The 25,488-nt window shown below is 31.2% G+C and overlaps 1 protein-coding gene and 1 pseudogene across 1 annotated transcript in view; one reads left to right on the top strand and one right to left on the bottom strand.

Annotated features, from left to right (window-relative positions):
* Window positions 1–4,398: 4,398 nt before the first annotated feature.
* Window positions 4,399–24,412, bottom strand: LOC113367283 (annotated as a pseudogene).
* Window positions 24,413–24,616: 204 nt separating this feature from the next.
* LOC113367282 (trimethylguanosine synthase-like) overlaps window positions 24,617–25,488 on the top strand; it is an 11,112-nt gene continuing 10,240 nt past the window's right edge. The window contains exon 1 of the mRNA XM_026608902.1: window positions 24,617–24,698. Within this exon, the coding sequence (XP_026464687.1) occupies window positions 24,617–24,698 (82 nt within the window). The remainder of the gene's footprint in view (window positions 24,699–25,488) is intronic.

The raw sequence follows: 25,488 nt of genomic DNA, 5'->3' as shown, positions 1-25,488 counted from the left end.
TACATTTTGCTTCAATTTTTCATATTTGCTCCATTTCCATAAATCTAACCACGTATGCCTTCAACGTCCAATTTCATCAGATGCGAAACATTTTCAACAAAAACAAAAGTTACTATTCAGTTTCTCGGTCTTAATATAATAAGCCATTTTCTATGCACTGACTTCCAATTTTCCATGTTTTTATATTATAATTTGTATCTATTTTTTTTAACAAGTTTCGTTCAAACTAAATCAGCTCGTAGTATTTCGTCAATAATGCCCAATTATTTAAACTTTCGTAGGTTTGTGCTTATGGGTTTGAACACTAGACAATTTCTTTTTTGAGTCCACATTAACTTCAAACATCAAACGAGAAGAATTTAATAAGTACATGAAACAATAAGCAGAACAATAATTTACTAATTTGCAGAGTAATGAATTGTTAACTTCCCGTAGGGCAAGTTATAGTAATCGCAAAAAAATCGAAAATGAAAATTTTTGCATTTTTCGACGTTTCAAAGGTTTCTGAATATTTTGGCATACCTCAGAAAAATGGATGTATGTGTGTGTGTGTATGTGCGTGTGTGTATGTATGTGCGGATACAAATTTTCGTCGACGATTTCGGGAACACAGATCAACCGATTTGAATAATTCAAAAAACATTCGATTCGTATTGATAAGGAGACGTGCTGATTAGTTTTTGGCGAAGTCAGGTCTAGCCGTTCCGAAGATACGGGGCAAAAAGTGCCGAAGACGGTAACTCAGTTTTTAAGAGAACGGAGGTCCGATTTTAATAATTTAAAAAACGTTTTACTTGTATTGACAAGGTGAAGAACCGATCAAATTTTCATAAAGGCAGGTCTAGCGGTTTCGGAGATCTAACGAAAAAAGTAAAAAAAATGCCATTTGGCGGTCAAAAATGATCATTAGACATATGCACATCAAATTATCAGATATTTTATAGAGATTTTAACAATAAGTATAAATTTGGTTTACATTCCTATGGGTTCCGTACCAATGTTTACGCGTTAGACGTCGACGAGGCGCTTACGCGGTTTGATATTTCGTCTTTATGCAGTTAAAGCAGTACGATTGCTTTGAAAAAAAGTTTAGATCTTTCAAAATATGTCAAAATAAAGAAAACATTTTTTTTCAAAAAAAAAAAAATTTAAAAAAAAAATTTAAAAATAATATTTTTTTTTCAAAAAAAAGTAATTTTTTGTCTAATTGTTTGTCAAAAATCTTCTTTTTTTCGAAGTAATTTTTTTTCAAAAATGTTAATCGTTTTTAAAAAAATAATAATTTTTGGTACGGGAAGTTCCAGCAATTTGCCTTAAGGCACGATGCCTTAATTGCCTTAAGACAGAATTCCACTTACAGCTAGTTTCTACTGATATCACATTGCAAACTGAATATACTTTTTGTGTCTACGTATCCATTAAGTTAGATTGTTTATTATAATCTATTAAGTATTCTAAATTTTATATTAAAAGAACTATATTATAAATTCTATTTCCGAATCTCGTTTTGGCGCCCCCTAAGGCATCGCATGCAAGGCAGGACCGGCCCTGTATATATATATATATATATATATAAGTTTGATTTGAGTTCAGTCACAAAAAACTGATTCGAATCATTCGATTTTAAAAATTTAGTATTACAATACTAATTTGTCTATTCCGTTATAGTAATTAATAAATAATTATTTTCAGGATGATTATTACGATGTTGAAAAAAGCTTGCTGCCTGTGTCAGGATCACGATTATTAGCAGTTACTAGAAATATTACTGAGAACATTGCTTTATTTTTGCCAAGAAACACTGACGCAAATCAGGTATGCTACATTTTCATGTTAAAAATGGTTAAATTTCATTCATGACTGATAATTTTTTTCGTCCAGTTGGTTCTTATGGCAGGACCTGGTTCATCTGTAGAAATTGAACAAAATTTTTTGGACAAGAAGTTATAGCTGTAACTGCGTATTATGGAGAATTAGTCGCTTATGATAAGAACCTACTCAGTCACTGTATGATTCATATTTTAATTATTATTTATTATTGTTATGTTCTATGAATAAATATGATTATAATATCAAAACATATGCATTACATTACATTCTAGAATAGCTCTTCTGTTAGGTCAAATCAATCGAAATGAAATTTCTACTTATTCTTTAATTCTCTAAATTTACTACTGAAGTGGTTTTTGCAGTTAAGATCTAAAGTTATTAAACATATTTCTTATTAGAGTTAATGTGGTATTCACCGAAGGCACGTATTAATGGGCTAAAAATAAATTGTTTTTATTCCTCGAATAAGTCAATTGGCTAGTTCGAAATCTAATGGCTTCGCCGATCTTCTCGCAAAACTAATCGCGGTTTCTCCATCGCGAATTTTATTCCAATGAGTTTTAAATTTGTGAAATTTAAATTTTGGCTCATCACATTAGAAAAGCGACTTTTGACACAAATGTGAAGAGCACTCAGTGTTCGAACGATAAACGCCCGTCAAAAAATTTTTGTTAACGTTTTATTCCGCAATTCTGAATCGATTTAAAAATTCAGAAACCGTTCGAAAGATATTGGTTGGGAATCGTGCTGATTAGTTTTTGGTAAAGTTTCTCTGGCACAATTTCTTGTAATTGATGGTTTTATATAATTTTTCTTTAATATATATAATCTTTTTTTTTGCTAATAGATATCATGGTCTTCTAAAAACAGATTGAAAAAATTAGTCGCGTTTTTCAAAATTAGACCTTTCATCGAGGTTTGCTCAAAAACACCTGAACCGATTTCAAAAATTTAAAAGCCATTCGATGTATCTCGATCAGGATTATCGCTTCTCAGTTTTGTGCGACGATCGGTCGAGCCGTTTCCTTTTAATTTGCATAAAATTACAAAACTTTTCGTCCACGTTTTAGCTCCCTATCCTGAATCGATTCTAAAAAATCAAAATCTGTTCGAATGATATTGGTTGGGATTGATACTTTAGTTTTGAGTAAGGTCGACCGAGCCGTTTTCTTGTAATTAAGTGTTAAAAATTTTTTTATGACGATATTTATGAAACTTTTGTTTGACGATAGATATCATGATCCTAAAAGACATCTAAGATATTACGGTCCTATGACAAGTAGTTTAAATTTAAAAATTCATAACATTATAGTCAAAAATTGTATCAAAAGTTGCTTTTGTAATGTCATTCAAGTCAATTAGAAATGGCTTTGAAATTAGCAAAAAAGTAAATGAACAGTCTACAAAATTTTTCTAGGTTTGTAAAAAATGTTACCATTCATTTAAATAATTGAAAGATATCTAAAACTATGTATATGATATATGTAATTCTGTCAGTATTTTCTTATAGCAGATGCTTCATCTTTCACAAAATAATTTGAGTTTTTACAAAACAGGTTTCCACAATTGCAGTACATACAAACAAGAACTGTGCACTATAATTAATATAATTACAGATATTATAAATATGTTTGAAAGATATCAATTGAAAATTGCAATGTTTTGACTTAATTAAAAGCAAAAACTTGATTTTCTAAATAAATAATTGAAAATTTTATCTAAATATCTACATCCCAAATTAGGTTAATTATCGTGAAGTTTTTGCAACTTGCCTTAAGGCAAAATGCCACTTTTAACTAGTTTATAATGTTTTTTATTTAATATAGTTTATCTAATTGATATATTTGATCATTGATATGATGTCAAAATCAAAATAATTGTTCAAAAGCCTCCTTCGTTACTTCATGCATTTACGCTGTATCTTTTGTTAACAAAAAAAATTCAATCGATTTTACGACCGTAGGGTAGTTTTAGTAATTGCAAAAAAATCGAAAATATTTTTTTTTTGCGTATCTTTACGTTTCAGTGGTTTCAGTGGAACATTTTGGCATACCATAGAAAAAATTTATGTATGGGCGTGTATGCATGAATGTAGGTGCGGATACAATTTTTCGCCAACTTTTTCGAGAGCACGGATCAACCGATTTCAATGATGTGAAAAATATTCATTTCCTATTGATGGGAAGACGTGCTTATTAGTTTTTCGCAAACGACAGGTCCAGCCGTTTCGAACATACGGAGCAAAAAGTGCCAAAAATGTTAATTTAGTTTTTAACGGAGTGCACGATTTGAATTATTCAAAAACATTTTACTTGAATTGACGAATATGCACATCAAATTATAAAATATTTTATAGATTTTAAAAATAATTTTGTTACAATTGTTTTAAGTTCCGTACCAAGATTTTCAATTTTTAAAGTTTACTTACACGGTTCAAACAAATTTCAAAATTTTCAGATTTTTTTTTCAATAATATTACAAACCTTAAAAATGTAATAATGATGAACCTTTTTTTTAATTTGATTTAATTTCAGATAAATAATATTTTTTACATTTTATATGCTTTGGTGTATATATAATTTTTAATGTGAGCTAAAAATGCCAGTGCAAAATATAAGATGCAATTTAAATCTTAGAACGAGCTTTACTAATTACACGTTTTTCCTCATCTGAAAAGCCTAAGATACTCTCGATTGCATTCAAGTGACTTTGGTGATTTTCTGTATCAGTTAGAAAATAATAAATAGCAGATTTTAAGAACTGAAGAGTTATCTCTGGGTCCATTTTGTTTCTGTTTCCTTGTGCTTCGACAATTCGCCTATACATGGCCTATAAATGTTAAGAGAATATTATAATTGTTAATGCAAATTGAATATTACGAAAAATACTACTAGCCATGCAGTTACTTGAACATATAATTTTTTTAGCAATATTCATCTGCGACTGAGGCTGTTTCTATGGAAACAAATTTGTATAGATATCATGCAGTGCAATATTATAAATGCGAGCTCAACTTATACATTGTGGACTTCGTACCATCCTATTTTTTTCCAAATTACTTAATGCACATTAAACTATACAAAATGTTTATCAACTTCCTGAAGGAGAAGTTTATATATCAAAAAATCCGATTCTCTAATTTTATGTTTTCTCGACGTTTCAAGACATTCTGAATCGAATGAGACCAAATTTAAAAAAGTATGTGTGTGTGTGTGTGTGAAGAGATTTTTTGCCGTAAATCGACGTTTTCTCGAAAACGGCTGGGCCGATTTCAAAAATTTAAAAGCCATTCGATGTATCTCGACGAGAACTATTGTTTGTCAGTTTTGTGCGACGATCGGCCAAGCTGTTTCTTTATAAATCACAGAAAAGTGAAAAAATTTTCGTCTACGTTTTAGCCCGCAATTCTGAATCGATTTTGAAAATTCAAAAACCGTTCGAAAGATATTGGTTGGGAATCGTACTGATTAGTTTTTGGTAGAGATCGGCCGGGCCGTTTTCTTGTAATAAAGTTTTTAAAAAAAAAATTTCGACAATTTTTATAATTTTTATTTTGACGGTAGATACCATAGTCTTCTAGATCATACTAAAATATTACGGCCCTACGACAACTGGTTCATCTTTAAAAATTTGTCAAATTTTGGAAAAATTGGTATCGTTTTTTTGGCATTTGTCAAAATTAGACTTTTGATCGACGTTTTCTCAAAAACGCCTGAACCGATTTTAGAAATTTAAAAACCATTTGATGTATTTCGGTGAGGACTATCGTTTGTCAGTTTTGTGCGACGATCTGCCAAGCCGTTTCTTTGCAATTTGAAAAAAAGTGTTAAACTTTTCGTGCACATTTAAGCTCATCCTACCGAACGGATTTTAAAAAATCAAAAACTGTTTGAAAGATATTAGTTGGGAATGGTACTGATTAATTTTAGGTGAAAATCTACCGAGCCGTTTTCTTGTAATTAACTGTTGAAAAAAAGTGTTAAACTTTTCGTGGACATTTAAGCTCATCCTACCGAACCGATTTTAAAAATCAAAAACTGTTCGAAAGATATTAGTTGGGAATGGTACTGATTAATTTTAAGTGAAAATCTACCGAGCCGTTTTCTTGTAATTAACTGTTGAAAAAAAGTGTTAAACTTTTCGTGCACATTTAAGCTCATCCCACCGAACCGATTTTAAAAAATCAAAAACTGTTCGAAAGATATTAGTTGGGAATGGTCCTGATTAATTTTAGGTGAAAATCTACCGAGCCGTTTTCCTCTAATTAACTGTTGAAAAAAAGTGTTAAACTTTTCGCCCACATTTAAGCTCATCCTACCGAACCGATTTTAAAAAATTAAAAACTGTTTGAAAGATATTAGTTGGGAATGGTACTGATTAATTTTAGGTGAAAATCCACCGAGCCGTTTTCTTGTAATGAACTGTTGAAAAAAAAATTTAAGCCGATTTTCATGGAACTTTTTTTGGCGATATACATCATGGTCTTATAGAACTTACTGTAATATTACGGCCTTACGACAAGTATTTTAATTTTAAAAATTCGTCGAACTTTGCTAAAATTATTATCGTTTTTTTAAAGTAGGATATATGAAGTATATTATTTTCACTTTTTTGTTTTGATTAAGTCGATTATTTACACAAATCGGGAAGTTCATGTAACTTGCCTCAAGGCTAAATACCAAACCAACTAGTTTATCTTACAATACAGGGCAGAAATTCAGAATAGATTTCCAAGAACTATAAATATTAAACAAAATTGATAGTTTATGTATTGCTAAATGTTTACCATATACTAATGCTTCTCCCTTGTTTGCGATACAGAGGGTTAGGTAATCTCTGATGTATTTAAAATCACGTGTTGTCATTTAAGGCGGTATCTTTGCAATTTCTACTCTAATTGCTTCTTTTAAGGCTTAGTTAGTATGAGGATAGTAAGTAAACTCTTTCTATGAGTTTTAACCTATAGAAAATGGAGTTACAACGGGCAACAGCGTTGACCATTTGTCACTGCGTATTTATTTAATTAGCATTATAGAATACTTAAATTCGCTAAATTTACTAGGATTTCCACCGCATAATTTATTATTGTAAATTAGATCACCAATAATTTTACTCACAATTAGAAATTTAGATGCTTGTAATTATGTAATGAAACGTAAACGAAAAATTTGTTCTCTAATAACATTATCGAACCCAATATTTTGAGTGAAAAATTTCAAGTGATATTGCACCTCTTTCACGAATACCAAAAAATCCTTCAGATTCAGTTACAATATAAGATTATAATTGCACTTTTTAATACACAAACTAGTATGAAGGCAAAAAATTAAGTTTGCTAAATAATTTGGAAAGTCTTTGATTTATAACGACTAATAGAATTCAAAATATTGCTGCTTATAGAAATCAGTACTTTAACTTATCTGGGAAATCTATCTGAAATTGTCTAATGATTAAATAAGCACAATGAATACACAGCTCAAAATTGTTGAAATGATTGGAGCTTAATACATAAAATAGTATGTGATAAATCAGCATATTTCTACGAAATCGCCCGGAAAAGGATAACAATTCTTGGAGCCGAATTTTATTAAAGTAGTAATGTTCGTCGCTTTTTTTAAATACTGTTTTAGCACTATTCCAAGACAACTCAGCAATTGCAACAGATTATCATCAAATTAATCAATTTAATAATTAGAGAAAATAAAGAATACTTTTGAAAAAAAAAAATATTATGAACAAGTTAGATTTGCATATGAAATATTTAGTTAGAGGTAAAGATTAAATTAAACTAACACTATATATTGCGTGTTTTTGAAACGTCAATATGCTTTCTTAGAAATAATTCTAGTCCAAACATTTCAAACACTTTATCAATAAGCATGCTTATAATATTTATTGGTAACAGATGTCTACTTCTGTGAATGCAATTTATGAGGTCAAAAAGAATCTAATCATAACACACCGCTAGTTTTCAAGTACGAAACCCACAAATGTATTTTTTCAACACGAAAATTTTGTAAAACAATAAAACTGTACATGAATCTACAAATACAAACCTTGCGTGCACCAAGAACCCATAAAGAAACAGCCTCCTTCGCGCTAAGAAGAATTTGCGATTTTTCAAATTGCCTTTCCGGCGAATAATTCGTATCCTGAAAGAACTTAGTTTGCAAAAACACGATTCATATAGTTTTAAACAAATTTCAAATTATGTAGTATTTATATATCATTAAAATATACTGTAATCTTATATGCTTACTCTAATATTATCTAACTCAGTTTTTGTAATCTGTAATTGCTGCAGAAGTTCAGGTACTGTTACTTTATTTGATGTAGAGCTAGCTATTTCAAGAACCTGTAACAAAGAAATGAAACATTGTAAAATTCATCAGCGTAGGTTTTGAATTTGCCTCTAGATATAAGTCAATACCCTATCAGCATGTTCAATCCTTTCAGCCTCCTGCCCTTTATTATACATATGGAGCAACATTTGTTTTTGTTTTTCTTCTTGTTCAGAAAGTTGTTTTGCTAATTTTTCTAATTGTTTTTCCAGTTCGCGAACGCGCTCTCGGGCTTGTTCATAATCAGGCACTAATTCGCCATATCGAGTGTTCACGTCCGTTAGCTGCTGCAATAAAGCTTCCACGCGATCATTGTGCTTTCGTTTCATTTCCTATTCATTACGCATAATAAATAAAAGTTCTATTTGAAAAAAAATCAAATTTCATCAATATAATAGTATATCTACTTTATATTATGAGTTATGAGTATATATTATTTATATTTATCATTATATTTATTTATTTCAGCCTAATAGCCTAGAAATACATCATTATCTTAAGTCACAATAATACCTTAAACCTACTTTATATACAAAAAAGAAATTGAAAAGTCTATTTATGAGGGGGATCTAATAACTTTAACGTTCTGAACTGGTTGCCCAAGTAACTCTTTTTTTTTTGCTTTCTTCATGCGGTTGATTGTTTTCAACCAGCCTAGACTTTCCTTATCATTTTTGCCACAGAGTACGTCTTCTATAGAAATGCTTTTCTCTAACATCGCGCATCTTTCTTTCCAATGCTCAACCGTGTCCTCCTCCTTCCCGCACAGCTCACACCTTCGTTCTTCAGGATTCAGCCAGTGTTTGTTATTTTTCTCCATGGTGCCACATCTATACTGCGCAATTACTCTCTGATCGCAACCATTGCTCCAGCCTCTTAGATACTGCGGAAGTCCACTTGTCATTATTTCTCTATACTTTCTATTGTATCTGGATCTTTCCAGTTTGTTCCAGTGCTCTTAACTTTGTACCTCGCTTCCTCTCTCCCGCAGTACCTCTCCAACATTCGCTCCGGTTTCACTCAGCTGAACTATGCCCTCCTGATCAAATCCACATTTGTTTATATATCTTATCCTTTCATCCAACCTCTCTTTATCCCCTTTACCTCTTCTTCTTTCGCTAATACACTCCTTCACTATGGCATTTACTCCTGTCTTTAACTGTTTCTCTTCATAATTAATCGCTCTCTTAGCTAATCTCAGATGTAATTTGTCTCGTTTTACTTCCTCAAAGAGAAGTACAGGACTCCAGACCAAGTATCCATTTCAGGTATTTTTTCTGTACTCTTTCGAGTTCTGCGATCTCTTTCCAACCCCAAATCTCTGCGCCGTAAGCCGACTATCAAACTGTCAAACATCTTAATTCTCCTGCTGAAGTTATTGTGGAATAACTTCTCGCCGAGGCTCCACGTACTTCTCATTACAGTGTTTGCTTTTTTAGTCAGATTTTCGATATGCTCTTTCATTTTGCCACTTTTTGTAAAGTGATACCCCAGATAAGTAAACTCTTTAACTTCTTCTATACTGACCCCTTTCCATAGCCAGTTTGTACTTTTTTTTCTCCCTCCCCCTTTTTTAAAAAGCATAACAGCTTTGAAAAAGCATAAACAGCATAAAAGCAATTTTCTTTTCTCCAAGTATCTTTTTAACCAGCTCACATATCTGCCGCTCTGTTCGATCTGTCATAAATATCCACGCTTCATGTGGAATTCCACCAATCCCCGCCGCTTTACCTTTCTTTAACTTTTTTATGTGTTGTCTAATATCCGCGTCAGTAAGTTCTTCATCTTCTACTTGCTTCACATTTTCATCCTTCCATTTCTCAACTAAACGGGTATCCTGCCCTTTTAGCTGACTCATAAAGTGCTCTTTTCATTCTCTTGTCGTAATTTTCTCACTTAGTTGTACCCTTATTTTCCTTCCTCTGTTTATAAATGCCCAAATTTCCTTTTCTGTTTTAGCTTGTCTTATTTCCTCCATTACTTCGTGTGCTTTGCTTTTTTCTTTTCCTTTACAGAGAGCCTTGAACTCTTTTCTTGCTGTCAGATACTTTTCTTTCGACATTTTACCTAACGTCCATTTTTTCAATAAAGCTTTCACCCATCTCTTTTTTCTACCACACTCTCTATCCCACCATCTCCAGACCCAGTCTTTTCCCTTTTATCTTCGTTTTCTTCCTCACCATACATGTGTGTATTGCGTTTTTAATTTCTTTCCAACTTTCCTCTACATTCTGCTCCGTGTAGACCTTTTTGCCTGTTGCGATTTGAAATATTTCTTTGCTTTCTTCGTCCCATTTAATAATTTCTCGTTCGTCTTCTTGCCTTTGCATTTTCTTTTCAAAATTGTGTATGAGTTTGCAACTCACAGGCATGTGATCTGACTCCACTGTCTACCGCTTCAAACATCTCAATCCCATTTATGCCTTCCGAGTTTACTATAATGTAATCTATTACTGACAGCCCGATGCTTGAAATGTAGGTATATTTTCCTTTCTCATCTCCCTCGATGATTCCGTTTAGTATGTACCAGCCTTGTTCTCCTGTTATCTCTAACAATTGCTCGTCTGCTACATTTATTGTTTTGTCCCTTGATTCTCGCGGCCTTCTTTCTACATCATCTACAAAACTTCCCTTTGCTCCAGTTCTTGCATTGAAGTCTCCTCCAATAATAGCTTTTATTCCTAAGCGCCCATCCAAGTTTTCTGCTATCTTCTTCATTATCTCTTTTATCTTATCTTTGCAATAGATTGTCTATATACTCCATTTACTACCTGCGATCTTTACTATTCTTTCCATCGCACCGTCTAATTCTACTGTCGCAACTTCTTCCTCGGCTATTTCTTCTCTAACATCGGTGATGATTCCTCCACTTGCTCTACCCTTTGTCTTTTCTCTCGTAGCATACTGGCAACACCACTTTGGCAAGTATGTTTGAATTTTAGTCCATGTTTTTTTCTCAACCCATGTCTCTGTTAGTCCTATTATATCATATCTACCCACAAAATCCCAGAAGTCCTTATTTTTATTAACCGCACCCGCAACATTCCAGAATATTACTTCACCCCCCCCCCATTTCCGCCGGCTGCCCTAATGTAAAAAATTCTCTTCCCTTCCATTTACCTTCTCTTTTCTCTTCAGATCTTCCCACGTATACCATTTGCCATTTGCCAGTGTGACTCGTTAGCTAAACGCTAGCGTTGCCGACTCTTAGCCTCGTATATATTATATTATTTATATTTACTGAATATTTGAAATATTTTCAGTCATATATTTGCATACATGATTTATATATATATATATATATATATATATATATAAATATATATATATACATATATATATATATATATATATATATAAGAGGGCGAGGCACAATTTGACTTTCAGAAATTAACTTGTGAAAATCAGATCAAATATATCGCAACAAATAACATGTATCGAATAAACAACGATCTGACTATGTTCATTCAGTATAACTCACAGCTAATTCATGATTGTAGAAATGTATTTTATGCCGTTTTTCAAAAATTTGCACGTTTAATATCAGCAAACCACTTCTCCATCGTTTTCTTCGACGGGGCAGTGGGATGATGATATTCATACCCATTAACGACAAATTAACACACAAAATTGCTTCGAATTCTTTTTTTTTTTTCAAAAACTCAAAAGTAGCTGTAAATTAATCGTCGGACTGTCATGAAATTTTAATTTTAATATTCTTAAAGTAGGTGCTTCCTACAAATCATATGGATTATTGCATAGCAAAACTAAATTATTATTAACTTTATTGAGTGATGTATTATGTAAGTGAGCTTTCAGAATTTTATCTAGAATTAAAAATTAAAAACCAAATCATTTTCGATATTCAAAAAAATATTTTTTGAAAATTAAAAAAAATATATTTTTGAAATTTGTAAATAAAAAAAGTTTTTTTGCCTTTCTGAAAAAATAATTGTTTCTTCACACTGTCAACACAAGCAAAATGTTTTCTGAATCATTCAAATCAGATTCTTTGTTCTTTAAAAAATTGCCATTTTTTTGCACATTTATCTCAGTATCTCAAAAACGGCTGGACCTATCTACGCCAAAATCTAACCCCAATACGGATTGAACGCTTTTTGAATTATTAGAATTCGTTGAATTATTAGATCCGTTCTCTCAAAAACTCGATTTCTATTTTATGCACCCTTTGCTTCGTGTCTCCGAAACGACTGCACCAACTTTTACCAAAAACTAATCAGCAAGTCTCTTTATCAATAGAAATCGATTGTTTTTTTTTAAATTATTCAAATTGGTTGTTCCATATGCCCGAAATCGTCGACGAGAAATCCACACCTACACAAACACATACACATTCACATACATCCTTTTTTTCTAAGGTTTTCCAAAATGTTCAGAAACCTCTAAAACGTAAAGATATGGAAAAATTTTCATTTTTGATTTTTGCACGATTACAATAACTTGCCCCCCGGGAGTTAACAAAAATATAAATTCTGTTAAAAAAAGCCATTTTATAAGAAATAAATTAGGATAATAGTTGTTCCAACGCTGCTAATGAATATTTATGACAAAATATCAGATCAAGATAAAAAACAGTGTTATATTTAGTCGGCGTGGTCTGGCCAGACTTTTTTCGACTTCAAGAAAAGTCAAGAAAAAAATACTTCTTGACTTTTCCTAAAATTTCATTAGCTGTCGATCAATGAAAAAATCAGGACGAAAAAATGTACAGAAGAATAATTATAAGGATACATATTAACTTTTTTATACTTCGAACGGTCGGAGTGGTCTGTCTAGACCACCCATGCATTTTGTATGAAATATATGCTTTTTGATATATGTAAACCAGTATTTTGTCTTTTTTCTGGTATTTTCTATTCACGACGAGAGTTCCTTGAAAACTTATCAAACTTATTGGTCATCGCAAACATTGAAAATCGGATGAGTAATGCTCACATTATCAACAATTTTTCTACCCGTACTACGTTCGAAAATTTTTTTGGCAAACCTGTAGTGAAATTATATTTCCAACTTGAATTTGACAGCTCATTTCAAAGGCGACGCACCTCATTTCGTTTTCATTTGAATTTCACATTCATTTCGGAGGAGCCGAAAAAAGAATAAATATTGTTTTTCATTGATATAAAACAGAAAAATAGAAATAATAAAAAAGCAACGATTTTTTTATATTCTTTGATTTTTTATATAATATAATATAATATAATATATAATTTTTTTATTATAAGCAAGCTCAATACATGCAAAAGACGGTAAAAAAAGAAAAAATCTAAACTATAAATATTTACTACTAATAATCGTTAATATATAAGACACCAAAAACTCATTTATCCTATATAAATGCATGTAAAATGAATGGGGGTCCAGCCAGACCACTCCGACCGTTCTAAGGTGAATAAATATCCGACCGACGGAGGGTAAAAATAAGACATAGGATCTGTTTGCCACCTGGCTGTCCTATTTTACCCATCCAATGGGTGAAAAAGAACCAGGTGTCAGGTGGCAAACTTTTAAATATGATAATGAAGATAGTTGTTTTTTGATATGCGGTATTTGTTGTGATGTAATTGGTTTGGTTTCCGCAATATGATTGCGCAAAGTCCAATTGAACCTTTATGCCCCGCCCACCCTATCTAAATAAAAGATGTAATTGTAGTAAATCATAAATAGCATACACCTGTAATGCATATTTGGAAATAGTTTTTTAAATTACTGAATGCTAACAGATTCCAATAAATATAAATTTAGAAACCACAAACATAGCGCCTCGATTTTTGTTGAATATTCGTTTTACTTAATTTACGATTACAAACTAAATAAGTTAATAAATTTATAAGTGTGAAATGATGCCTTCATATATTAATAATGCATTAATACACTAAAGAAATATGAATAGAAAACCTGTGTATCAGATTCGCTAGTTCTGGTCAGTTCTTCAATTCTACGTTCATAAAGTTCCATGAGACGTTTCCTCTCTCCGTCACGTTGGCTACTGATTTCACATTCAGTACTACATGCCTGATCTCGAGTTAATTTATTTATTTTATCCTTAGAGCTGTGAATCGATGATATCGTTGTGTTAGTAGTCATATCTTCAAAATGTCCTGAGTCGGCAAATGAACTTTGCATATCCTGACCTCCTCCGCACAAACCATCGCAACCTAAGAAATTTATTATTTGTATTATTAGTAACATTATATTACCTCCAAAAAGCAATGTTTGTAATTTTTGAAATAACTAACTTTAATAGTCAATAAAAGGTTAAAATTTAACACCTTGAAAAAAATGTCATGAGGAGGCAGTAAGACAAAAAGTTACTGCCCGGCAAATAAAATTCTCCTTTGACTCTAAATGAGACAATTCTGCCATAACAGGGTTAATAACATAGCGTTTTATCATGGCAACGCTATCTTATGCTTGTCAAAAATGCCGTACATTTGCGATCAGGCGTATTTTACATATAAACAAGCAAGGAAGAATGTTATGATAACAGCTTCTTCGAATATTCTTCGAAGATGAATATATTTGCGATTAAGCTATTACGACACAATTGTGCAATTATGAGTTGCCAATATAGAACAACAAAACACATCATATCAAACGTAGTTTATTTAAATTTAATGAAGTGGTGTATGGCATCGAGCCTTGAGGCAAATTGCTGGAAATTCCGTAAAATATTTCCGAAGAATATTAAATATTTATATATATACTATTATGAGTACTGAATCTTTTATTATTCAAATTTTATAGATAAAATATAAGAGCTTATAAATTGGGCAATAACGTTCATTTAAATTTACACGAAAAGAAAATGAAGAGAACATAATGAAGGGGAGTTAGAATGAATGATATTGTCTAATCACATAAACATATCGATTGAAACGTCCCGAGGCTAACTGAGAAAAATATTTTTTTTCCAAAAAATCTTTTTTTATTTGTGAGGATCAAGCAGGCTAGTCATGACAGAGAAAAATAATTGAACTTGTCATTTATATTTTCGTATCATTAATTTTTATAGTTAATAAATTTTATATATTTTTATACAAGTGGAGTTTATATTTTTTTTCCAAAAAATCTTTTTTTATTTGTGAGGATCAAGCAGGCTAGTCATGACAGAGAAAAATAATTGAACTTGTCATTTATATTTTCGTATCATTAATTTTTATAGTCAATAAATTTTATATATTTTTATACAAGTGGAGTTTATATTTTCATATATACATTTACTACTCCCACATATTCAATATAGTTTTCTTCGAGGACTATATACCGGTTACAGCAAACTTGGAATTTTCATAACGATTTTCGTAGTACGATTTGTACTTTGCTACAGAATTCGGCAAAATCTCTTCATTCAGCAAAAATTTCTTTACAGCGAGCATCCTTTTGAGATCTGAGAACAGGATATGGCCGCTGGGAAAAGATCTAAAAAAAATATATTGAGTGGAGAAGCAATTCGTATGCCGATTCATGTTTTTCCGCCACTGTTTTCACGGATTTGTGACTTGGTGCGTTGTCTAGATGAAACAGCACGTTTTGCTTTTTCAAAGAAGGCCGTTTTTTATTTTGATCTTCAAATGCTCTAATAGCAATATACAAACAATAGTCACTGTTGATGGTCTGGCCTTTCCCAAGATAGTTGATGAATATCGTTCCTTGCGAATCCCAAAAAACTGACCTCCAAATGCCAGCTAATCGTTTGCATTTTTTCTCCTCATCATGTCTAGTCCACTCGACTGACTGTCTATTCGACGCCGGATTATAGTGGTGAAGCCAGGTCACATCCATGGTAACATATTGATACAAAAACTCAGTTTACATGCCTATTTTCTATTCAAATATTCGTGAATATGTCCACGTTCTATTGATTTCTTTCAGAGAGTTCAGCATCGTCAGCGCCTGTATGGCCACGATTAAAATTAGCAAACCACTTCTCAACCGTTTGCTTCGATTTGGCCGTGAGTCTAGATTACCCTTATCAAGCGTAAAGTAGCGTCACTTGAACCTATGCAACCTGTAAACTAATCGTCGGATTATCATGAAACTGTGACAGGTATCGTTCGAAGGTTGGTACGTCCTAAAAATCATATGGATTTTTTTGTTAATAGACCCACTTGTGTGTCGACAACGAAACTTTTTAGCCGATGTAAAATTTCTAAAAATTACATAAACTGAATTGCTAAGTTTAAATTTTTGGTCTTTTTTCCTGCGTATCATTCGGATCGATTGATTCGTGGTATACACACATCAAACTTTTTCTAAGGTATGCCAAAATGTCCAAGAGGTCTTGATACGTGTTATATGCAAACTTTTTTTCACTACATCGTACCCTATGGTAAGTTTATACTTTAAAACCACTATATCAGTTTATCTGTCTACCTGTCTTCTTTTCTAATTGTCTACCTGATTACCTGTCTATCTGTTTATCTGCCTGTCTACCTGTATAACTGTCCACATTATTACCTGTTTACTTTTATTTTCACTTTTCTGCTTATTTCTATACCTAGCTAAATTATTAGCTTAGGGTTATCTGTATTAATCTGTAACATGGGTAACTAGTAATAGGCGTTTTTCGATATGATTTTTCAATATAAAATTATTTTTTGTTTTGATTGGGCATAAACATAAAATTATAACCAACATAAAATTTCGGTTTGTTATTATTATTATTATCAACTAATTTTGAATTTTACATATCTTATTAACTTCCTGTAGGGTAAGTTATTGTAATAGTCTAAAAATCTAAAACAATTTTTGGCATATTTTTATGTTTCAAAGATTTCTGAATATTTTGGCATATCTTAGAAAAAAATAAAAGGGGTGTGTGTGCGTATGTATGGGCACAGTTTTTCGTCAACGTTTTCGGAAGCACGGATCAACCGATTTGAAATATTCAAAAAGCATCCTATTGATAAAAAGATGTGCCGATTAGTTTTTGACAAAAGCCGTTTCGGAGATATAGTTTTTGAGAGAACAGAGCTCATTTGAATGTTTCAAAAGATATTCAATTTGTAATGATGAGAATACGTGGTGATTAGATTTTGGCAAAGACAGGCCCAGTCGTTTAGAAATAAGAAGCTACAAGTGTAAAAATTGCAGGTTTTGAGCAAACAAACTTTGTTTGATTTGTCCGATTCGAATGAATCAAATAACATTTTGCTTATGAAGACGCATTTAGTTTAGCAAGGCCATATTTTTGAAAATTACCATTTTTTATATCCGTTTTTTAAAATTAAAAATGATTTGGATTTTAATTTTAATTCTAGCTAAAATAAAAAAAAGTCTTTTATACTTCAAATAAATAATTTTATCTTCGCAATTCAGTTTATATATTTCATACAAATATGAGTTAAGTTCCTCTAATTCTAACTCCGCTTAATCAAGTTTTGTTTATCTACTTTTCATGTAAATTTCAAATACGAATAATGTAAGTGTGAAAATGTATTAATTGATAATAAATAATTTCCAACTGACATAAAAATACATTACCAACAATTGTTTACAAAAATATATAAAATACTAGCAAACCCGACGAACTCCGTTTCGCCACCAGATGTTTTCGTGAGAAAGATGAAGAAATTTTTTGTTTGTTTTATATTTGAAAAGGAAAAAATTGATTTTATTACACAACAGTAATGAATTTATTTCGATTACAAAAATGAAATGTTTTTAGATGAACTTCTCTAAGTAAATGAAAGTGAATCCGCAAATTATCCGTTTCATTGGAAGTGCTCTTTGGCAAACCACATTTTTTCTGATAATTCTCATTAAGTCAATACTCGAATTTTTAATTACGGTGCATGAAGTTCCAGCATCTTGCATTAAAGCACGATGCCATGCACAACTAATTTTTTTAGCTATAAACCTTGCGGAGCCCGAGACCTTCCCAACGAATGCAAAATTGTCAAAATCGGTTCGTGCGTTCTGGAGTTATATCGTCCGAAAAGAAAACCCGACTTATTTTTATATTTATGTAGATTATGACATCATATTTTGTTATGGTCGAATATCAAAGCTGACTTGATCGCTACATCACGACGCACTCAGTATTCGCACGTTAGACCTGTTCGAAGGTAATCAGAAATACGTTTGTATTTAATTTTGTGAGGACCGAATGTAAGGAAATATATGGCGTTATCCTCCTTTGGTGCGAATGGTACTACAGCTGACTAGCTCACTGTGATCCGAATTATGGTCGTACTGGATAGTTAGGCCGGTGAAAGACCTGAGGTCAGAGCCAGTTGTTGTGCCCGTGATGACCCCAAGCATGAACATACTGGATAAGTATGCCGACAGAAGTCCGGTGGTCTGGGCTGGAAAATGTGATAGCATGCAGTGACCCAAATATACTCATACTTAGTAAATAGACCGACGAAGACCAGAGTCAGCCTATTAAAATATGCTAGTAAATGCCATATATTTCCGAAGCCGCAATAACCTATTTGAAATTTGGTTGACGTTAATGATCCAACCTTTGCATCACTGTCAATATTTTGTTCATTTGCAATCTTCAATCATCGCCGTGTGGATCTCAAGATGTAGTGATCTCAATCGAATATCAAGGAAAAAAACTGTTACACCAAGTCCCTAGCTCCCCTTCGTATAACCTTGTAAAAATCTTTAGCTCTTTTAGTTCCAGAACGATTAGAAGAACAAATATTAGTATAATAAAAGATAACCGTATAATACCTCTTTTACATTTATAATTCAAACATTTACCTTCAAATGTTGATGTCAAAGCATCAGCTTCATGCAAATGATGAATTGTATCCATCTCATGAAACAAATATTCTTCGCCAAGACCGGCCATTGGTGAGTCTGGAGTGGGAAGTTCTTCAGCATTAGTATTTTCGCGAACTGTAAATTGTTACAAATATCACATTTATCAATATTTTAAATTCAATTATATCAAACGTATCAAATTGATTCAAAACATTTAACTATATTATTTAAATATTTAGACATTCAAAAATGCATGAATTCAAAAAGTTATCTATTAATAAACTAGGATTGAAAAAAAAACAATAAAATGTTTTAATACTTGTTGTGTCTGGTTTTTGGAAATTGCTGGAACTTCCCATACCGTAATCAAATATTCGAGTAAAACAAATAATCAACAATCAATAAAAAATCAATCGATCAATAATTAATTATATTTATTTTAACACAAAACCTACTGATCAATTGACCGTTTGAAATCTTTAGTAAAACAGCACATTTTTAAACATTATAGTAGAGGAAAGTCACCAAATATGGAATGGTATCCTAATATAGAATATCTTCATTTCTCTAATTGTAAGACTATAAGTAATAAACAATACTCGACCATCTTTTGTTTCATTCGGTCTACTAACTATCGCACTCACACCATCAGTCACTTGCGCGCACGCTTCACGTGTGGCAGGGGCGTTTTGTTTTGTTGTTGTGAAGAAAGTTTTAAAGGTAAGTAATAAATGAGTATTACCAGCTATTATGTTTGTACACATAAAGGGCTATACTATTTAGAATATCGGTATTATGTTTATTTTACCATTTTGTGGTCTTTTATCATTAAAATATTTTGACTTAAAAAAATATTTAGAAGAGTTTGAACTAGTATAAAAATCCAAATATGGACAGTCGTCGGTGTCTAATTATGGAATACTAATAAATATGGAATATGTATGCCCGACAAACAAAGAAAAGTATCTAGCAAAGAAGAAAAGCTGCAGTCATAACATATTCTACCTACAAAAATGATTTAGAAAATAAAAATATGAAGAAACAAGAAAAAGAAAGCAAATTAATCAATGCAAAGAATAAGAAGAAAACTACGAAGATAAACAAACAAAAGACGAAAAATAAGGATGATAGTGAAGAAGAAAACTCTGAGATGATGGACCAAGATATTAATGGCCATTTTTGATGATTTATGCTTATATTCCATATATGGGTACCTATTCCATATTTGGTTACTCATTTGTGATTTTGTTTTTTTTATTAAATTTCAATTTGATAACTAATATATTTGACAAAAGGCAGTTAATTACCCCATATAAATGTATGACTGATTAGTAAAAACATTAAACAGATTTAATTAATATGAAGTTTTTTTATATCCCAAAAGCAAAATGGTATACCATATTTGGTAACTTTCGTCTACTATTATCAAAGAATATAGGAACGTCCATTAATCACGTGAACGAGTTTTTAAGGATTTTTGGACTCCCCCTTCCCCTTGGTGATATTCAAAATTACCCCCCTCCCACACCAAAGATCACGTGTATTTTTAATTACGTGAAAAAACCGTAAAATTTTTGAATTTGTGCTGATTAGTTTTTGGCAGAGGCAGTTCCAGCCGTTTCAAAAATTCGGGGCAAAAAGTAGCAAAAATGGTAATTCAGTTTCTGATAGAACGGATCATCCGATTTCAATAATTCAATTTTTATTTGTATTGATAGAATGAAGAGCTGGTCAAATTTTTGGGAATCAAATTATCAGATTAATGCATGGAGATTTAAATAATAAGTACAGATTTTGTTAATATTTATATGGGTTCCGTATCAAGATTTATCCGTTACTCTGCGACACGGCGCTTGCGCGTTTCGATATTTCGTCTCTAAAGTAGCTAAAGTAGCTAAAACCCATGCCAATATAAATTAATTTTACTCATATTTTAATATTTCAACTAAAAATTGAAATTTTTAATATTGCTTATAACATGCTTATAACTTAAGTTGGATATAAACGCATATAGTGGATATAAAGTTAGATATAAACCAATCAAATTAAAAATATAAAGAGGAAATTTGTCTTCTCTTTTAAATATATACGCACCAGTTACAGCTTCACTCGAATTGGACATATCCTCAGGAGAACACAAGGATGCCTTATACAAACGTAATTCTACAACTTCTTTAGTTAACCTAGATAAGATAATAAAATACGAGTATAATAGTGAAACTACTTATTGATATTTTATGAAACTAAAAAAATATTATCGTTAATTCTGAAATAAAATAAACTTGCAATCTTATATAAATACAGACATAAAATTTCAATCTGGTTTTGATACCCTTCATACAATGTTATAATAAAAACTTATATTATTAAATACATGTATTATTAGTAATACATTTCATCTTACATTTTAAAACAATTTTTTCCATTATTTATTGATAAACTTCTCATACGCTTTAATAACGCTATCGATAAAGGCACCTATTCAAATCATCTTCATTCAAAAGTTAAGCCTCTTTATAAGAAAAGGGCCCCTGATTTAATTAATAATTACAGACCAATTTCATTATTAAATACTTTTGATAAAATTTTTTGAAAAAATATTACATAGTCGCCTTAATCATTTTTTAACAAAAAACTGTATTCTATTTAAAAATCAATTCGGATTTCGACAAAAATGCTCAACATCCCATTCTATATACACTTGATTACATGATATTGTTCATTCTTTTGAAAATGGTAGCTTTTGCATTACAATTTTTTGTGACTTGTTCAAAGCCTTTGATAGTATCTCCCATGATATCCTTTGTAATAAACTTGAAAAATACGGCGTGCGTGGTTTAGCTCTTGACTTATTTTCATCTTATTTATCAAGCAGGACTCAATCTGTTTACTTGAGCGATGATGATGGTTCGGTAATAATATCAGACAAATTAAATATCAAACTCGGCGTCCCTCAAGGTTCAATATTTGGACCTTTATTATTTCTTATATATATAAATGATCTTCCAAATTGTTCAGATCTTTGTAAATTTATTCTTTTTGCTGATGACACTAGTATTGTTGTTAAGGGAAATTCTTTAGAAGAAATAAGTAACAAATTAAATTTAGTAATGGCTTTAATTTCCAATTGCTTTAAATCCAATAATCTTTTACTCAATAATGATAAAATCCAAATAATGCCATTTCGTACTGTTAATGAAATTATTAATGAGATAAGTTCGCTGAACGTAAACGATACTCTTTTCAAATTTTTTTCTCTCTCGAAGTTTTTAGGCATACAATTGCATAAAAACCTAAATTGGGACTATCACATTGATTCTATACTAACACATAATTTAACGAAAACTTGTTTTATGTTGAGTCCTTAATTCTAAGGTTAGTTTGAATTGTCTTCTCTCAATTTACTACTCCAATTTTTACTCGCACATCGCATATGGTTTCCAGTTTTGGGGGTTCTCTTCATCTCATAATCGCATTTTCAAACTTCAAAAAAGAGCTTTGAAAATATTTTTTTCTATTAGTTCTTTATCTTCTTGTAAAAACATTTTTCGTCAGCATAGTATCCTTACCGTTCCCAGTATATTTTTGCTCATTACTTTATCGTTTATAAAAAATAATCCCGAACGCTTCAACTTGTCTTTGATGTCGAATTCTCATTACAAGACAAGAAACTTAACAATTAAAGCACCAGTATTTAAACTAGCAACGTCTTTTTACTCAATTGACGGATTTGGAATTCAACTTTTTAACTTACTACTACTTCACATACGAAAATTAAATAATCATAAATTCCACAATACTATAGTAAAATTTTTAAAATTTCAATATTTTTATGATATTTCAGAATTTGTTAATTTTGATATTAAACAATACTTTGCTAACCAATTATAATATAGTAATCATCTGCCTCTCATTCATGTCATCTTTTCCCTAAATTTTATTATTTAATACATTTATTTATTATTTAATTTTACTAAATCTTTCTATGTAAAATATCTTTTATTCAAATGCATTTTTAGTAATATATATATATATATATATATATATATATATATATTTGATACTGCGCCACTTCCTTTTTGCAGATCCACATTAGAATAACATTGACGCACAGGATTGATTGAAGTCTATTTTATATCAGCAACTGTCGACATTGCATTTATTATTATTGATCTTCTAATGATACCCAAAACAATGATATTGAATTGTGCATCTTATTCTGAAACATGCATTGATTATCTAAAATGTTTCAGTTTTCTCTACTGAACATATCTAATTTTTCTTTTCATTCCAGACATGGGATGAACTCGGATCACGTCACCTGCGGTTTCATGATTTCCGTTGTATATATACTTTTATTTGTTTTTTCATATTTTAGCTCAAATACGCGTTACCCATGTTCAAAGTCATTTAGAAGTTGAGTGGTAATGCTCATGTTTATGTAACGCACAATAAAGCGTTTAGTGGTGAAATTTCTTTATGTTTGAGACTTTTCACCTAACTATAAACTATAAACTATAAACTATAATAAGCTTCATTTACCTAAAGATGTCACTATCGCGTCTCTCCAGGTCCTTGCGCGCCTGTCCTAACAATGCTCTCAACCTACGCAGTTGCCTTTGAGCGCGTTGAGTTGGTGTCAGGTAATCTTCACCTGTCTGGCCTGCATGAGATGAGCAATTGCAACATACCTCATGCGCCGTCCGCTGAATGTTGTCCCATTCTTTTAAAAAAATATAATAAATAATATATTTCATTGAACCATTAATATCTGTATATGTATATAATTAATTTATATGAAAGAAAAACATTTAAAATTACTTTTTAATTACTGAAATCGGTCCAGCCGTTTTTGATAAAACTTCGATCTACGGCAAAAAATCTGTTCACACACACATAGATAAAATAAGAGTACACACACATACTTTTCCAAATTTGGTCTCATTCGATCCGTCGAGAAAACATGAAATTAGCGAATCGGATTTTTTTATGAAAACATAAACTTCTCCTTCGAGAAGTTAATAAGCTACAAATCTAGGACATACAACCACTATGGTCTGTGTAATATATTTAATATATTCGCGGTCAATTTAAATGTGTTTGAGAAAATTCTATTCGAAATCGCAATGTTTAGATTTAATTGAAAGCGATAACTTTATTTTGAAATAAACAGTTGAAATCAATTTCAATGATTATGTTAACTCTTACAATTTTCGGGGAGTTTATGCAAATTGCCTTAAGGCTAAATGCCACTTTTAACTAGTATATCTTTAAAGTTTCAAAGTTTTTTGAATATATTTGGATTTCCTAAAAAGTGGATGCATAATGTGTGTGCGTGCTCTTCCGATTAGAATGGCTCAAAAAATATTGTGCATGTGCTGGCGGTGTAAAGAAATGATTAGTTTTTAGGAAAAGTCTGTTGTGTTTATATGCCTTCAGATATGCATGAGATATTAAGTCTTCTCATTTATCTTTATTTTTAGTACCTTTCTATGTCCCATTGAATATGATAAGCGAACTTTTATGTGAAATGAAAGGTCAAGTGCAAAGCTGTTTCCTTGAATCTAATGTACTGAACAATTTGATAGAGCTGTTGTTTAATTCATTGGAGAAGCATTTACATTTTTAAAACTTGATTATTAACTTGCAAATGTATAAAATGCATTTCACAAAACAGCTGTAAATTTAATATATCTGGCTCCGAAATGATCGACAGTTGTGCTGATGAAGTGATTGAAGATTTAACGACGATTGTAATCATATCATTACAATCTTATCTAGGTACTGGTTGGTAAGAAGGAAAACCAATACAGAAAAATCTAAATTAAAAACTAGGTATAAAACAAAGAAAATAGAATATAACTAGAAGAACGAAATTATATGTATAAGATATATATGTGTTTGTGTGTATATCAGAAACTAATTTTTTTGATTATTGCCATGCTGTTTTAGGCGCTTAAAAAGATTTTGTCCAGTTTCGCCAATATAAGTAAAGTCGTAATTATTGCACACGATCCATACGCGATCTTATAAACCATATTAGACACTCGTTTCAAACTAGTAGCTTAAATTTGAGAAGAGGGAATTAAGTTGGTACCAATGAAAAGGAAAAATTGGTACCAATTCATGAGAATACGATTATCTAATGTCTAAGAAACTGATATTTCTTTTTAAGAACCAAATGTCTGTTAGAACCAAAATTTTTAAGAGAGATACAAGTGATGATGTCATCTGCATATCTGTAATAGAAGTAAGTATCTTTATATAAATGCATCTATAATATAGATAGAAATAAAAACTTTAGTTTCTAATAAATAATCCGATCAGTGCTGGAGGAATAAAACAGACCACGGAGGAGCCAAAGATTTGAAAATGAAATTGATCATCAAATTCAAAGTTATCGAGTTCGAATAGTTCCTTGACAGATTCCAAATATTAAGGTAAAGAAAGTGTTGTGTTACAGAAAATTTCATCCATCTAGTGTTATAGAATCTCGCATGAATAAGAAAATAGCATCAAGACTCACTAATAAGGTATCGTGAGGTAAAACTAAGCCACTAGAATCGCAAGAGTTTTT

The sequence above is a fragment of the Ctenocephalides felis genome, unplaced genomic scaffold, assembly GCF_003426905.1.
Source record: "Ctenocephalides felis isolate EL2017-DRISC unplaced genomic scaffold, ASM342690v1 CF-g0.4_SCAFFOLD_01170, whole genome shotgun sequence".
NCBI classification, from domain to species: Eukaryota; Metazoa; Arthropoda; class Insecta; order Siphonaptera; family Pulicidae; genus Ctenocephalides; species Ctenocephalides felis.
The sequence above is the reverse complement of the archived record's forward strand: the minus strand, read 5'-3'. Positions and strand labels throughout refer to the sequence as shown.